This window comes from Notamacropus eugenii, chromosome 4 (assembly GCF_028372415.1).
Source record: "Notamacropus eugenii isolate mMacEug1 chromosome 4, mMacEug1.pri_v2, whole genome shotgun sequence".
Classification (NCBI taxonomy): Eukaryota; Metazoa; Chordata; class Mammalia; order Diprotodontia; family Macropodidae; genus Notamacropus; species Notamacropus eugenii.
The window spans coordinates 259,471,872-259,488,087 of record NC_092875.1 but is presented as its reverse complement, the minus strand read 5'-3'; the positions used below and the strand labels follow the sequence as shown (position 1 = coordinate 259,488,087).

Here is a 16,216-nt window from a genome sequence, read left to right as displayed (position 1 = left end):
CAAAAACAAATGGTCACAACCTTCACCTGAAAAGTTTTGTTGACTAAAAAAGCATCCTCACCAGTGCTTGCAAATAAGACAAAAAGAGAAGTGGAAGTGGAGTAATTTGCATATTGCTAAGGTGGGGAAAATAATGAAGCCCGCAGGCACATGAAGTGCTTTTAAGCAAGCACACTAAAAAGGAGATGGTTCCAGGTTGTCTTTAAAAAAAGTGCTGGATGGTGCCCTAGGATTATAGAGTTGAAAGCAATTGTTTAAAAAAAAGTAACATTGAACCACTTTTAAGTTTCATCTGCATCACTAACATTTTCTCCACTGTTTCCTTAGGTCCAGAAATTAACAATCAGTTAAGCCCTGATCTGTAGTTTTTCTGATTCTCTCTGAGGTGTAAATACTCATACTCATAAACTTTAACCATCGGCTCTCAAGTGATCTCAAACAATTGAACATACCTGTTGAAACTGGCTCCAGTATGCCTCAGGTTGGAAGGGACCTTAGAGATTATCTAGTTCAGCTTTATTTTATAACATGAAATTGAAGCCCACTTTGTGAAGTGATTGACCCAAGATTACCCAATTGGTAAGTAGTAGTAGAGTCTAGATTCAAGTCAGTCTTCTCACAACAAATCCAATACTCTTTACCAGTCTCCTCCTCTCCCCCATTATACTACAGTGCCTTACAGCTCATTTTGTTTTATTTCAAGCATGGATTATTGACTGAAATTTTTTTAAAGTGCAGTATTTCCAACTCTATTAACGTCCAGATCTATACTTTTGAGATGAGATCTGTAATTTTATCCATTAACATCATGTTACTGTTAAAATATGGTTGGTTTAAAAATGAACTTGTGATTTCATTGGTGGGCAACTTTTTCTATTGATGATGATAAGATACTCATCTATAACTTACAGTTTTAGAGGACTGCTTGAGTAACTGAAGGGTTAAGTGACTTACAAAGGGTGACACAATTAGTATGTAGCAGATGCTGGACTTCAGCCCAGTGTATCCTGACACTAAGGATGGCCTCCCCTTGTCACTATGTTGGGCTTCACTGTGACTGTTAGTGCGTAAAAATCAGGTGATGAACAAATGACAGTTCTTAAGATAGAGTCATAGCTCTAAAACTGAAAGAGACCTCCAAGACTATCAGGTCTAATGTACTTGTATAGATGAGGAAACAGGCCAACAGAGGTTAAGAGACTTGCTTAAGGACAGCTAGATATCTCAATGGATAGAGTGCTGAGACTGGAGTTTAGGACAACCGGAGTTCAAATGTGACCTCAGACATTAGTTGTGTGGCCCTGGGCAAGTCACTTAATTTTTGTTTGTTTTGTTAATCCACCAGAGAAGGAAATGGCAAACCACACCAGTATCTTTTTCTAAGAAAATCTCATGGACAGTATGGTCTATGAGGTCAGGAAGAGTCAGATGTAACCAAACAACAATGAGAAGGTTGTAATTAAGGTAGGTAGTAAGGATCAGACATAGGATTTTTAACCAAAGCCCTCTGACACCAGAGACTGTGTAAAAGAAATTGGGGTATATAGGGTGTTAGGGAGGACTAGCACCTTTAGTGTGAAGGTTTGCTGAGTCCTTTTCAGGACTACTCATTCACTTTTGGTGTCCACTTTTCACCCAGCTCTCACCTGTGGCTCCAGAAAGCTGTAGCATGCAAAGCAGCCACACTCCTGTAAAACCCACTAGTCAGACAGGCTAAACTTTGTAGAGGGTAACTGAGAGGCTTGAAACCCATCGGTGAATTAGGAGGCTGTCTACCCCAAGGATGTGAAGACCCTACCCCCCTCCCGGTAGAATGGGTGGTTGGATGAGAACATTTTTTTCCAAAAGCCATGAAGGTGCTGAAGCAATTCGAGTTTGGTCAGACATTAAGACCACCAAGGTCAGTCATTGCGTTCTGGGCCATCACTAGCTTTTCTTATTTTTGTCTTGCCGCCAGACTTTGATAATTCTGGAAGATAAAGTGAAGCTGATGACTGTAGAACTCTGTTTCACTGAAATTCAATTCACATAAAAATCAAGGCACCTCTCTATGATGTCATTGGTCCTCTTTGAAAACAAAGGACAACAGCAAAAATAATTCAATTTACCTTAGAGTTCAAGTTCCCTAATTTCCAAGAGTAAGGGATGCTAAATACACAGAACCAAACCTGTCCTCAATATTCAGTGAGGGTAGACAAAGAACTCAACTCCCCTCTCTCTGTCTTCAATTTGATCTGCAAAATGTGGACAAACTATATGTTAAATACCGGACTGTCCCTTGGTTGATTTCCCCATCTCTGACATCTTACTCCTTCAATTCCCTTGTCCCTAGTATGGTAAAACTTAACTCATCAGCCATGTGATATGTATGAGGCAATGGGCTCCTCTTGACTACTTTTTGTAGAGTCTTGAGCCTTGATAATCATTTTAGATAGCCTACCTCTTGAGCATCTAGTATCTCTCCTCTCCCTCCCCCACATAGTGGCAACTGATCTCTTCTTAGATTTCTCACAACACTTTCTGTCCCTCTCTCTTGCCAGAGCTCTCTCATTAATCAATCAATTGACAAGCATTTATTAAGCCTAATGATATGTCAGGCATTATGTTAAGCACGACCCAGTCTTTGTCCTACTTCTCGTCTTCCAACATCTTACTCCCCCCCAAATTTCTATATCACCCAATGAACCTGATCTCTTAGCTGTTCCTACAAAAAAGGTACTCCATCACCTTATTGGAGCATTTTTGCTTACTGTCCTCCCCATGCCTAGAATTCTCTGCTTTCTCATCTCTGTCTCCTGTCTTCTCTGGTTTCCTTCTAGTCAGCCAAAATCCCATCTGCAAAAAGCCTCTCCCATCCCTTTAATGTTTTTCTTCTGAGATTATCTCCAATTTAAGATGCATGTGTGTATACACAATACAACGTTTATATGTATATATGGGCATATATGCACACGACATATATATATATATACACACACAGTATGTACGATATATGTATGTGCATACGTATAGGTATATATGAATTATAAAATTTGTACACGATTGTTTGAAGACTGTCCACCACTGGATTGTAAATTCCATGTAAATGGTCTTTTTGCCCTTTGTATCCCTAGCAATTAACAGTTCCTGGCACATAGTAGGAGTCTAATAAGTGCTTTGTTGACTTCCTCAAGAAGTTTACATTCTAATCACACTTTCTTGTATCGCCAGGTTTTGTTTTGCCTTTTTTTGAACGTCTCTACGGTGATGTGTAAACTTCTCGAGAGCATAATCTGTGTCTTTTCTGTCTTTGCATATCCTCCGAAGCCCAGGACGGAACATTGCACATACTGGGCATTTAGTAGATAGATGTCTGTGGCAGTGAATCGCTTTGAAACTCAACAAGATAACACCCGTTCCAGGTTTTGCGAGCAGACAAGATTCTTCGACACAGTTTTGTGCTTAATTTGTAAGCGGCAGCTCTCGCTTTCCAAGGGCAAGTCGAACGCTACAATTCAACTTTCGCATCTCCCAAGGGCAGTCTGTAAAATAGTTCTACACGGCCAAGGGTAGACATCCAGTCAGCTCCTTCCCCTCCAGGTTTGAGTCCTGCAGGGAGCCGGAGCGGTCAGAGGGTGGAGCGAGAGCTAAAGACTTTGCACAGAGCGCCCATGTCAGCGTATCCCCGGGAAGGGAGAGCCAGCAAAGCTCCAGGGGGGAGGGAAGAGTCAGCTGGAGCCCGCCCGGAGCTCCAGCTCCGCTGCGGGGCGGGAGCAGGAGCAGGAGCAGGAGGAGGAGGAGGAGGAGGAGGAGGAGGAGGAAGAGGAGGGGAGGCGGTGTTTCCGGGCGCTGCGCAGGCGTTGCTCGCACCTTGTTGATTAGTCAGTGCTGGGAGCGCTGCTATGGCGTTTCTCAGACCAGCGGCTCCTCCTCACACACTAGAAGCAGAGGGAAGGAGGAGAAAGAGGAGGAGGAGGAGAGCAGTGGGTAGCCGCCGCAGCTGCAGTCGGGGGGCCGGAGGAGGAGCAGCCGCAGCCAAGCTGTCCCCACCGTCAGCCCCGGCGGCGGCAGCAGCAGCAGCAGCAGAGGCAGCGCCGCCACCGTTTGTCCTTAGTCCTCCTTCTCTGTAAGGGAACCCGGGGCGTCTCAGCCATGTCCCGCAGCTGCAGCCGCAGCACCGGCAGCGGCAGCGGCTGAGCCCGGAGCAAAGCCCTTTCCCCCTGCTGCCCCCCTCGCCCCAGCCCCGCTGCACCCCGCCATCTGGGAGACCTGTCTGTGCTCCCGCTTCAGCACCCCTCCCCCAGGAGCCCAGGAGGCAGAGGAGAAGGAGGCGGTGGTCGAGGACTGCAAAGAGAGGGGGGTGTGGGTGAAGAAGGAGGCGAGGAAGATGGACCCAGTCGCCCCGCAGAGCTACGGTCTGAAGGATGTGAAGTGGAGTTCGGGGGCCGTTCCGCTGGACTTGCTGGTCAGCACTTATCGGCTGCCCCAGATCGCCCGGCTGGACAGCGGTGAGTGAAGTCCCGGGCCGGCCCAGCCTCCGCGGCCGGCCCCCAGCGCGGTGAACTGGGGGGCGGCAGGGAGAGTGCGGAGTCGTGGCAAACCGCAGCCTACGTGTTTGTGTGTTCGTATCTCTGTGTGTGCGAGTGTGTGTCGGTGTAGCCGAGGGTGGGACGGACTGGCCGGAGAGCAAAAGGGCGTCCAGACAGCCCGCACTCCGTTGGGAGGGGAGCGGCGTTAGCTAGTGCCCTGAACTTGGAGCCGACGGTGCGGGAAGTCCTGTCGTTCTCAGAGAAGTTTTAAAAAGGGACACCCCCCCCCCCAAACAAAACAAAACTGGTTCATCCTTAGAGGGCAGATGGTCATCTTGAAAGTCAATTGGCTCTCCCGATGTGTGCCCCAGTTTCTGAAGTTGGGAAAACCCAAAGGGGTGCATATCTCAAGCAACTTTTCAGAAGAAGTAATTTGCCTATTACAGGGAAGCCTGCAGCCCTGAGTGACATCTTTATTTGGGGTCAGCTTTTGGCAGGACTCAGCAGCAGGTTTAGGTGGAAAGTCTTCTGAGTGACCAATGAGATGAATCGAGTATCTGGCATCCTTTTAAAACATTTTATTGCTAGAAGTCTACATCCTTTACCTGAATTGAAAGTACTTTGGAGCTGAGTGCAGAAAACACTGAATGCAGTTAATTATTAGTGTCTGATCAATTCTCTGAGAGAGAAAAATAAACATAAGAACTTAAACCACAAAAAAAAAAATACATATATATGGAACTTGAACTCCCATCTCGTCACTCCGGGTCCTTCTTTAAAACAAGACTTGTTTGTTCTGCCTTTGTAACATCTACACACAAGTAACAATTCACACCTTCCAGTACTGTTTTTCCTTTTAAGTGCTGGAGTGAATTAGAAGGTGTAAATTCAGACAAGCTTTTTGGTTCCTGTGTGTGATGTGTTTTCAGAGAAGCTGGACTGAATTTGAGAGGTTTATGCCATTGTAGACTGCAGAGCCCCGCTGCTGCTGTTCTAAGGCTACCTGAGACACCTGGGGTCCAGGCAGCCAGGGTAATATTCTGGTCACTACATCAAGGCCATGTCAAAAGGAAAACCAAACAAAGCTATTTCATTTCAAGTCAGAGGGGCTTGGGTTGCTCCTCTTTGTTTTCAGGAGCAATAGACATACAAAACTGTGTGTAACATGAGATTTATAAATCACCAAAGGAATTTTTATTCTCATTGTTCTTATCTCTGCCTCAGAACTTGAGGTCAACATGTGGGGCACAATTTAAAGCAGGAAAGTTTCTAGGAGCTAGGGAAAATCTTGGAACAGGATTCTTATTTGAGGACCATTAGACTTGAAAGGCTGTGTAAATAATGTTGGATTTTTTTTTTCTTAATAGTTCTTGGCTTAAATGGGAAGGAGTATAGTTACAGACATGAGTGTAAGCACTACAGGTGCTTTGGTGAGACATTTTTCTCCAGAGTTGCTGGGAAAAGACAAGCATAAATATACTGCAGAAATTAATCCAATTTGATTCTCCCTTGTATACTATGATATGATGTTTTGAAACCTCCCCTCCCTCTCCCCCCATTTCTTGCTGTTCCATGTTCTTATGAACTGATTTCTCTTTAAAAGCCAAAGGGCATTGAATTAGCCAGAGCAAAGTTCCCACAAAGACTTTAAGATGGAATTAAATAAATTTACAATTAGAAATAAATCTGTGACCTGCCATATGGGTCACTTTTCCTTCCTTAGCTGCTGTGATAGGTTTAAATCAGAAATTCACTCCCTTATGCTTTGTTTTGCAGCAGTAAAGAGTAGAATTTTTTTTAGTTATGGAGTTTTTAAACATTCTTTTCTTCAAAATCACCCATTATTTTTCACTTGCACACCCAGGTCTTTGAAGGGCAATATTTTTAGTTATCTGCTGTTACAATCACGCCACTTGAAGCATCTGAAGCTGCCTCTGCCATGGCACTTTGGAAGATGCAAAGTTTGTTTATTCATGGAATTGTTTCTTGGTTACTGTGGTAGTATTGAATCATTTACTAATGAGGTTTCCCAATTTACTACCTGTCTTCTCCACCCAAACTTTCTTGCTCCCAAGCTTTACTATGTGTAGTTGCTATATTTCCCTCCATAAATTTTAGGTCATTGTGATACTTAAGTAACAAATTTGGGGTAGAAATTTAGATAAGTCAGTTGGTCTCAGTTCCAGCATTAGGTTTTTGGGTTACTCAACAAGCATTTATTATGCACTTACTATGTTGTAGAGCTGGAGAAAGAAATGGCAAATCACTCTGCTAGGAAAGTCCCAAATGGACCCATGAAGAGTTGGACACTACTGCAGAACATATTCCAGACATGTGTTAGGCACTGAATAGATTTTTAGGCATCTATCACAGCATTATTGAGCATCTATCTATTCATCAACTTAAGGAAACCTTTATTAAGTTCCTCTTGTGTTCTGAACAGGTGCTGAGGGAGATGCAAAATTAGATAGTGATCATTGCCCTCATGAAGGACATAGTCTACGGGGATAAAACACCTTACAGAGGGCTATAATAATATCACAGTCCTCATTCATCATTTTGTAGAATTAATGAAACCTCACATTTTTGTGCATGTGTTTAATAATTTCTAGCTTGTGCATGTGTAAAGTATGTCTCCTCATCAGTTAACTTTCCTAATCATGTTTTGGCTTTTTTTTTTTAAAGGGGAGAAGAGGTTGAGAAATGTGCCCTTGTTTGGCTCATTACTGGCTAGCGTCAAGGACCTAAACTATACATAATACTTGAAGAGAGTTGGATACCATACCACTTCTGATCTTGAGCAAAACGCATGTTACTCTTCACCTACTGTTCTAAATGGCAGCGTCATATCTGTCCAGTCATAGTTCTTGGAATCAGGAGAGTCTAATTTTTGTAAAAAAACACATGCATACAATGAAATGCTTGCCTCATAACTTCTTAGACTACTACCTGTCTTCAAAAATTGTTGGGGGACAGGGTGGGAGAGCTTGAGCAACTTGCAGAAAGGATGAGTTGGCATTTTCTTGCTAGTATTTCTATACTGTGTCTACTCTGTGGGTGCCGCTTTTTAAGTTGTGGACATGTCTGGATAAGAAAATTATGAAGGTATATAAAATATACATTCACACTGCTTTACTATTTTTAAGCAAGGAGATGAGTTCAAATGTCTGTTGTCCAGAGTTTCCTAGGCAGTTGGATGGACAACCTTTAGAACTGATCTATCAGTACCTAAATCTTAGACGGATAATGTGGATAGATGGTGAGCTGGACCCAAAATGAAATAGGAGAGTGGGCTGCATTGCTTGCAGAAATATTCATGGTACTTTTTAATGAGCCTAAACTTTTTCTAGATGTAAAGGCTCATCTCTTTGACCTTCTTAACAATTCATTTTCTCAGGAATCAAAATTGCAAGTTACTGAAAAGGTAGAGTCCTTGCTGAAGAAGCAGCATGACAGATTTTGTCCAGGAGATATATGACCTGAAAAGGAGGGAGGGCTGATCTGGTGGTGAAGGCGAGTAGTAATCAAATTAAGGTCCACATACAATAGCCTTGAAATGTCAAGGGACCTAGAATAAGAGTTCCTAACATGGAGTCTGTGAGCTTGAATTAAATTTTTTTGATAGTTTTTTTTTTAATATAATTGGTTTCCTTCATAATCCTGTTTTTTTTTGCATTTTATTTTATGCATTTAAAAACATTTTTCTGAGGAGTCCATAGAGGGAAGGGACTAAGCAATTTATATATCATTTACTATGTTCTAAGCTCAGTGCTAAGCACTTTTACAAATATTATTTCATTGATCCTTACAACAACTCTTCAAGCTAAATGCTATTATTTAGATTTTACTATTGAGGGAACTGAGACTGACAAGGTTAAGTGACTTATCTAGGGTCACACAGCTATTAAGCATCTGAGGCTAGAGTCCCTATGGATTTATTTTAGACCTTCTATTCTTTCTGAATTCTTTTATTTGATTATATTTATTCAAATACATGTTATATTTGATTGATATTACATATTGATTATATATTACTTCTATCTCTATTCGGAGGTATCTCCAACCTATTACTCTCTTGTTCAGTTGTTTCAGTCATTTCCAACTCTCTGTGACCCCATTTGAGGTTTTCTTGGCAAAGATACTGGAATGATTTGCCATTTCCTTCCCCAGCTCATTTTGCAAATGAAGAAACTGAGGCAAACAGAGCTAATTGACTTGCTCATGGTCACACAACTACTAAATGTCTGAGGCCAGATTTGATCTCATGAAGATCAGTCTTCCGGACTCCAAATTTCTATTTCCTAAAATATCCTTAGAGCTGTCATTACATTTCTGATTGCTTGATGAATATAGCCCCTTAGATACCCTATTAGCACCTTAGAATCAATACTTCCTATACTGTACTATCTTTCTCTTAAAATCTACTCTTTCAAATGGTTCTCTAACTTCTCACTTTATGTCTTCCATTCTGCCATTAATGCAGGCCCATGACTTGGGAGTCAGCTGCTGCTGGCTTTGGGGGCTTGGTTTGAGACCACATGAGACCATTGCTTAGCTCCAACCACTGTTGAGTTGGGCTCCCTGTCTGCCCACCCTTGGGTACCACCATTCTTATCCCAGCTCTTGCGTATAACTTAGTGTGGCTGGTCCGGTCCCCAGGTGTCCCAACTCCCTCTCTCTCTTCCCTGTCCCTGGCCCCCACCTTTCCTTGAACCTATGTCTACCTGCCTGCCTCCCTTCCCTCCACCCATGGGCAAATTCTCATTAAGTAAAAATTGCTCTGTGTGGAGGTCTGAGTTCACTTAATGTAAAGTGAGAACTGTCTGTTTCATGAATCAGCTTATTTAACAAAATATTTAGCAGAGAAATAAATAATAAAATAAATAAAAATGCCGTAAGATATAGATAGCATTACATTTTAAAGCTATGTCAGTAGGCAACCTTCAGGGATCCATACATGTGAATTAGTGATCCCTTTTGTATTTGAGTTTAACATTACTGGTCTAGAGCAGCTGACAAAAGGTGGATGATGCCATTTGCTCTAAATAGAAGCAAGAGTATATATTGGTAACAATGGCAACTATCCTGATCCGTAGGGGAGATTTCTCCTTTGGTTAAAGCTATAAGAACATCAATTCTCCCCTCCCCCCATTCCTCTTGATAGTTACCCACTAGTAGTTGAGGGGGAAGGAAAGAGTTCTCTAGTTAGTTCCAGTAATTCCCCTCTTTCAAACTGTTTTGTTTAAAGTTTGAAAGGTGACCTTTCCTAAACTGATCTGGCCGCAGAATACTTTGGGACTTCAAATATAATATAATAACATAACCCAGAAACACTCATAGTCTGAGGGTATGGAGTATCCTTGAACTGTTCAAAGGGGAATGAACTGCCATGGGAAATAATTTCTCTCTCTGAGGTATGGTGTCCAAAAGGAATAAGGTGATGATCCTTTTGAATTCTATCTTGGTCAGACTCCATCTATCTGTAGAAACTGATCACTTCTGGGTACTATGTTTTCAGAAGGATATGATGAGTAGGAATTTATCCAAAGAAAGACAAGACTATGCCACTTGAATATCTATCAGCTAAGGATGGTTTGCCTGGAAAAGAGAAGACTGAGAGAGTGGCCCATGATAATGGTCTTCAAATATTGGAAGCCCTATCTTATGGAATTAGATTATTCTAATAGCAGTGGGTACGAGTAGTTATGATGTTGAGGGAGAACCTCCTCTATGAGCTATCCCAAAGTGGAATGGTTTGCTAGATTAAATAATGAGTTCCTTCTCACAAAGGTCTTCAAGCACAGGCTGGATGACCATTTCTGAGTATTTTTGAGAAGTGATTCTTATTTAGACATGAGTTGGATTAGTTGGCGTCTGAGGTCCCTTCTAACTTTAAGAGTCTATGATAAAGGGGGGGTGGGATGACTCAAAGAAATTTGGAAGCAAAATTTGATGAAAGCACTTTTTCATACTGATAGTTGCTACATGTAGTTATTTAAATGTCAAATTTAATATTATAGGATGATGCTCTTTAAGTACAAAGTGTTTCTCTTGGATCACTATTCCCATCACTTAGAGCAACAGTGCTCAGTGAATAGTTTGAGAAAGATTGGTGTTAAGGAAATCGTGCTCTTGCTTCCGAACCTCCCCTCTCCACCCATCAACCCCTGAAATAGCTTTGGGGGAACTATGTGAGTACCACCTCTTGTTGTGTGCTTCAGTGTTGTACTTGACATTGTATAAGGGCAGAACTGAATTTTTCAGATTGTGCACTAGATGAATGGGAACCTTGGGCAGAAAAATGTATCATATACTCCAGGAATAATTTTAAAAAGATAGCATTTTATACTTTTCATAGCAATGCTACAGTGTCTCATTTGAGGCCCACTTCTCCACCCCACCTCCAACTTTTAACATGTTACAACATACCTTGGAGGCAGGTAGGGGAAATATTGTCACCCCCATTTTACATACAAGGACAAAGAAACCAAAATGAGTGACTGGTTCAATATTCTTTCTAATAGACCAAGGTAGGGGTTATGAAGGGTTACTGGCAAGGTCTATATCAGAGAGTTAGAAGTTACTTCATGATATAAATAAAATTGGGCTAGGGAGAGTGGGAAGCAAGAGTAAGAATTTAGAGTAAGATGTGAATCCAAGATAACTCTGAAGGATGAATGTTAACTTTAGTCGCAGTTACAACGGCAATCAGAACTATGCTCAATGTCTTGTACCACACTGAATGTGTTGTGGGTGGTCAGTCAATCTCAGATGTTGGAAGTAAATCCCCTTCACTTGAAAGTACTGAAATAATTTTTCAGATGGGTTTTTTTTTTTGACTAGTTTTGTTTTATGACATTAACTTGGTTAAGCCCCAGTTGGAGCAGAAGAGTACAGGGAGTAAGTCAGTAGAAGTGGGAGGGAACAGTAATAAATGTTTAGGCCAAAAAAACTTGGTAAATTCTCCTTGGATGCCCATTCTGTACAAATCTAATTTCAGAACTGAAGCATTTAGATGAAATAAATTACCCAAATTAATCACATCAGGAGGCACTCAGTTTTCTTCTTTTTGAAAAAAAAAAAGTGGAGAAGCTCAGTTTCATTTACCGTGTATTTTTTAAAAGAGTAGGTGTCATAGGCTATTCTTATCCCCATTTACTATTTCTCTTGAAGTAGAGACAGTTGTTATTTCCACTTGCAAATTCACTTACATTATTTTCTCCTCTTCAAACTGTTTATGACACTATCAGACTAATCTTTCTAAAGCACAGTAACATGTTTACTCCCCTGCTCAAAAACCCTAGGTGGCTCCCTATGCACTACCAGTTAAATCTAAACTACCTACAATGGCATTCAAACTCTCGGTCTGGCTCCAACTGACTCTTCTGTACATACTCTTTGTTCTAGGAAGATTGGATACTAACTTTTCTGTGAATAGTCCCTTTGTGTTTCTTTAAGTCATCATCATTAATAGCTTGTATTTATGTGGCATGTCTATAAATTATCATATTTGTTTTTCATAACAACCCTGTGAAAGAAATGGTGCCAGGATATTAAAAATAAAGTGAATGTGAATTTAACACTTCCAGGTTTGCTGTCTACTCTACATGGATCGTCTTATTTGATCTATTTTTACCATGAATCCAAAGATGTGACTGACTCACATATAAAGCAAAAAAGCAAGGTGTGACGGCAAACTATTTATTTGCCCATTATCTTTCACTTTGAGAGCAAAAATTTTACTTTGAAGCAAAGCAAGCTTAATGTCTCCTACTTTCATTAGTTCCAGTGGAAAGGACTTGTTTGTAAAAAGTCTAACTGCTTATATTATTCAGTGACACATGTTTCTAGGCTGTCTCAACCCTGCCTTGAAACCATGCGCTCTGATTTATTCCCAGACAATAAGTTTCCTTTATGCCAATGAATGAATGTTCCATAGTGGTGAATGAAGAAATCAGAACTCCTAAGTCTCTTCCTAGAACTTCTGCTGACTCACTCTCTACAATTATGGGCATTCTGATTCTGTTAATTCCCAGTTCAGGAGAAGAATTTAAATGCTCCTTGTTGAGCAGTGGAGGCTTAATGAATGTTTGTTAAACACTTTTGAGATCTTGATTAAAAAATGCAATATTGAATTCTTTGTAGCTTTCAAGATATTTGTCATTAAAGATGCTACTTAGCTTGTAAAGTCAGCATGTTTGGTTGAAAACTTGAGGGAGAATATTATCATCTGTTAGCTATGTTTAAATATGTATTCTTGTAAAAGTTTGATATCGCATATATTCTGCATTTTTGCACTATAGGGAAAATTCATTTGGCCAATTAATTGTATTTCTTAAGATGGTTTTCAAAGTACTTCTAGTTTCAGTGTTTAAAATGAGAACTTACCCTTGACAGCTGCTACTTCTATCTGGAAACTCATTCTGAAAAAAAGATACAGTTGGAGAGGGAAAAAACTTGGCTTTTTATACAGTTGTTTGGTATCTAGCAGTTGCCAGTGTGGGTGACTGGGAATCATTGGGAGGAGTGAGTTAGTCAGGGAAAGGTAATTAAAATGTCTGATGAAGCCTATTTGATTAACTCCTGGGTTGTCTTCCACAAAGGGAACTGTAGCTCATGGTTGCTATTTCAATAAATCAGCAAGTCTTTATTAATTACCTACTGTGTGCTAGACATTCTGCTAGATACTGGGAATACAAAAACAGAAGTGAAACAGGCTTTGCTCTTAAGGGGCTTATGTAGACATAAGTATATAGAAAATAAATACCGAGAGTTTATGGATCAGAAAGCAGAAGTACCATGTGGAAAAAATCAGGAAAAGCTTTATGTAGAACATGGGTGCTTGACCTGAGTTTGGAGGGAATCTAGAGATTCTATGAGGCAGAGATGAGGAAGGGAGTGCCTTCTCCCAGTGGAAAACAGCCTGTGTAAAGGAGTGGAGTATTTTATAGGAGTAGTATTAAAGATGCCAGTTTAACTGAATAGTATAATGCATATAGGGCAAATAGAGTATAAGAAGGGTAAATTGGAGCCAGGTTGTGAAGGACTTTCCCAACAGGAGTTTATATTTGGTTTTAAATCAGGGATTCCTAATCGGGGGTTCATTAATTTGTGGGGGGTTTTTTAAATTTTGTAACTGTTTAAATATAATTACTTTCCTTTGTCATGTGATGCATTTTATTTTATACATTTGAAAACATGATTTTGAAAATAGGTTCATAAGACTACCAGGTTGCCAAAGGGGGTCCAAGACACAAAAAAGATTAATAATCATTCTTCTTTATAGGTAAGAGAGCAGGTATTTGTATTGGGTAGGTAAACTGATGGGCACACAATATGGGCAATGATTATCAACGATATTCAGTTGCTGCAATATTTATAACATTGAAATATTTGATTTGGCCAATGGGAATATTCCACTTTGACACTGATTACTTGTTCATCCCTGATCCAATGGACCCATTTTGATTGACTAGGAGTTGAGGCAGTTGACTGACTAGTGTTGCTCTAGTAAGAAATTTCTACAGAGCAAGTTGACCCATGTCCTGAAATGGGTAATTGACCATGCTTGAAAGAAATAATTGGTAATTGCTGTGGTTTCAAGGAGACCTGTAAAACTTAGTTCCACAGCACCATTCTGATGCAATCACTTCCATGTATAATGTCTGCTCTTGAAACCTGACTGAATTTCTAGAGATAGGCAAGCTAAATCCCAGGTTGGTTGTGAAAGAATTTTCAGTTAAAGTCTGTCTTTGAAAGAGATGCTATCAGCCTGGGAAGGAGTCCCTCATCTTTTTGGGTCTCTAACAGATGCTTTTGGATCTGTTCATTACTTTGACTATCAGAAATCTGAATGAGTTAAAAAAACAAACTGAGGTACTTCTCAATTTTCTTTAAATAACCTCCTCTGACCAAGGTACTCTACCAAGTATTGGAAATACAGCAGTCTCTGAATTGAAGGAGCTTATGTTTTCCTTTGGCATGCAACATGAACCCAAGTAAGTTAATATAAAATTAAATATAAGTTGACGTAAAGTAATTTAAGGAGAGAAAAAAAAGCACTAACAACTAAAGGAATCCTCATAGAAGAGGTGATAATTCAGGTACAGCAGTTGGAATCATTGCTGATATATGATAGAGTGACTTTAAGTAAAGTGGTTGGGTCAAAGCCAGATTGCAAAGTGGACAGGCAGTAAAGCTTCACTTTCTTCAGTTATAAAATGGGAATAATAAAAGGACTTTCCTCTTAGGGTTGTAGTGAAAATTGAATGGATGATATTTGTAAAACACTTAGCACAGTGTCTGGCACGTAGTAGGTATGTAATTGATTGACTAAGAAAGTGTAGATGACTAGAATACAGGTTAGAGGACACCGGATTTTAAAGAACTTGATTCAAGTTAGATAAAATTAAAACTATAGCCAGAAATTTTCCACCTTTGAGAATTAAATGGATACAAAACTCATTGTAAATTCATGAGTGCTTTCATACTTAATGCTCTTGAAAAAGCTTTTATTGCTTTTGCTTGGGTTTTGTGTAAAATGCCCAAGTGCCATATTTCCGGTAGTTCAGGTATTGGGTGAAAGAAGCCACTTTTCCTGTTGTAACTCCTTTCTTCTTCTTTGTTAGGAGTGAATCACAAATACTGAGGATGACTTGAAATTTTAAAACCTGTGCTAGTGATGTTAAAACATAATTGAAGTTTGCAGACAATAGTAATAGTTAGGGTTTGTATAGTATTTCAAGGCTTGTGAAGCACATTACATATATCAACACATTTATCTTCACAACAATCCTGGGCCCTGGTATTTTTCCCCTTTTACCTATGGAGAAACTGAGGCAGATAATGGTTAAATGACTTTCCCATTTCACAACCCTAGTAAGTATCTGAGTTCAGATTTGAACTCAGGTCTTCCTGATTAAATGTGCTCTATCCACTTCACCACTGAACTACTTTAAGATATCTGATCTTTTACTTGTTTTTGACAACAAATATTTTTTATTCTTTGAAAAAAATGTCTTATTGATGTCCTCCTGATTCCAGGTCTACTGTCTCACTATGTCATGTACCTATCTCAGATAAGGGTCCCCTCCCCATTTGACTTGCCCCAGAGCAGTAAACTGGTTATCTTGACTTAAATTTCCTTTTGGTTCATCCAACTTCTGGTGAAGGTATTAAAGGTTACTGAAATGGCCCCCAAAATAGACAAGTAGAGTCAAAGAAGACAAAAAAGTGTCAGAATAATTAACCAATGAGTAGACAAGGAACACTGCTATACCATCAGCCAGTTTGGGGTCTGAGATAGCTATAAATAGTTAAGCTTATCAGGATTTGAGTTGCCTGTATAGTTGGAACTAAAGTACAAGACTATATTCAGAAACACTTTTTATTTTTAGAGCTCATTGTGCTCCAAAGAAGCAGCCTTGAACTGATTTTAAGGTATACTTAGAAAAAATATGAGGTGCTTCTATTTCTTTTTTCCTTGTCCCAGCTTAAAACAGTTTGTGTAAGTTCATTGTGGAGAATCTTTATTCTGTGATAGCTTCTAAGCTAAACCTCTTGCTGCACTGGGACTGGAAGACAAGAGAATGCGAAGAGTTAAGTGCAATAAGCGATTTATTTAGCTTTTCACAGCAGAGAGGGAAAAAGCAACAACCTGATGTTGTACTTGGATTTTAGGGTACACCTTGGGGTTGTATATAAGAACA

At 40.1% G+C, this 16,216-nt stretch overlaps 1 protein-coding gene across 2 annotated transcripts in view; it reads left to right on the top strand.

Moving 5' to 3' along the window:
• The first annotated feature begins 3,855 nt into the window (after positions 1-3,855).
• Positions 3,856-16,216, top strand: part of GAREM1 (GRB2 associated regulator of MAPK1 subtype 1) — a 209,826-nt gene continuing 197,465 nt past the window's right edge. Inside the window, exon 1 of one of the 2 annotated variants that reach the window (XM_072604501.1) lies at positions 3,856-4,487. In XM_072604501.1, the coding sequence (XP_072460602.1) occupies positions 4,367-4,487 (121 nt within the window). In that variant the 5' untranslated portion in view covers positions 3,856-4,366. The remainder of the gene's footprint in view (positions 4,488-16,216) is intronic. The other variant, XM_072604502.1, reaches the window with a different exon arrangement.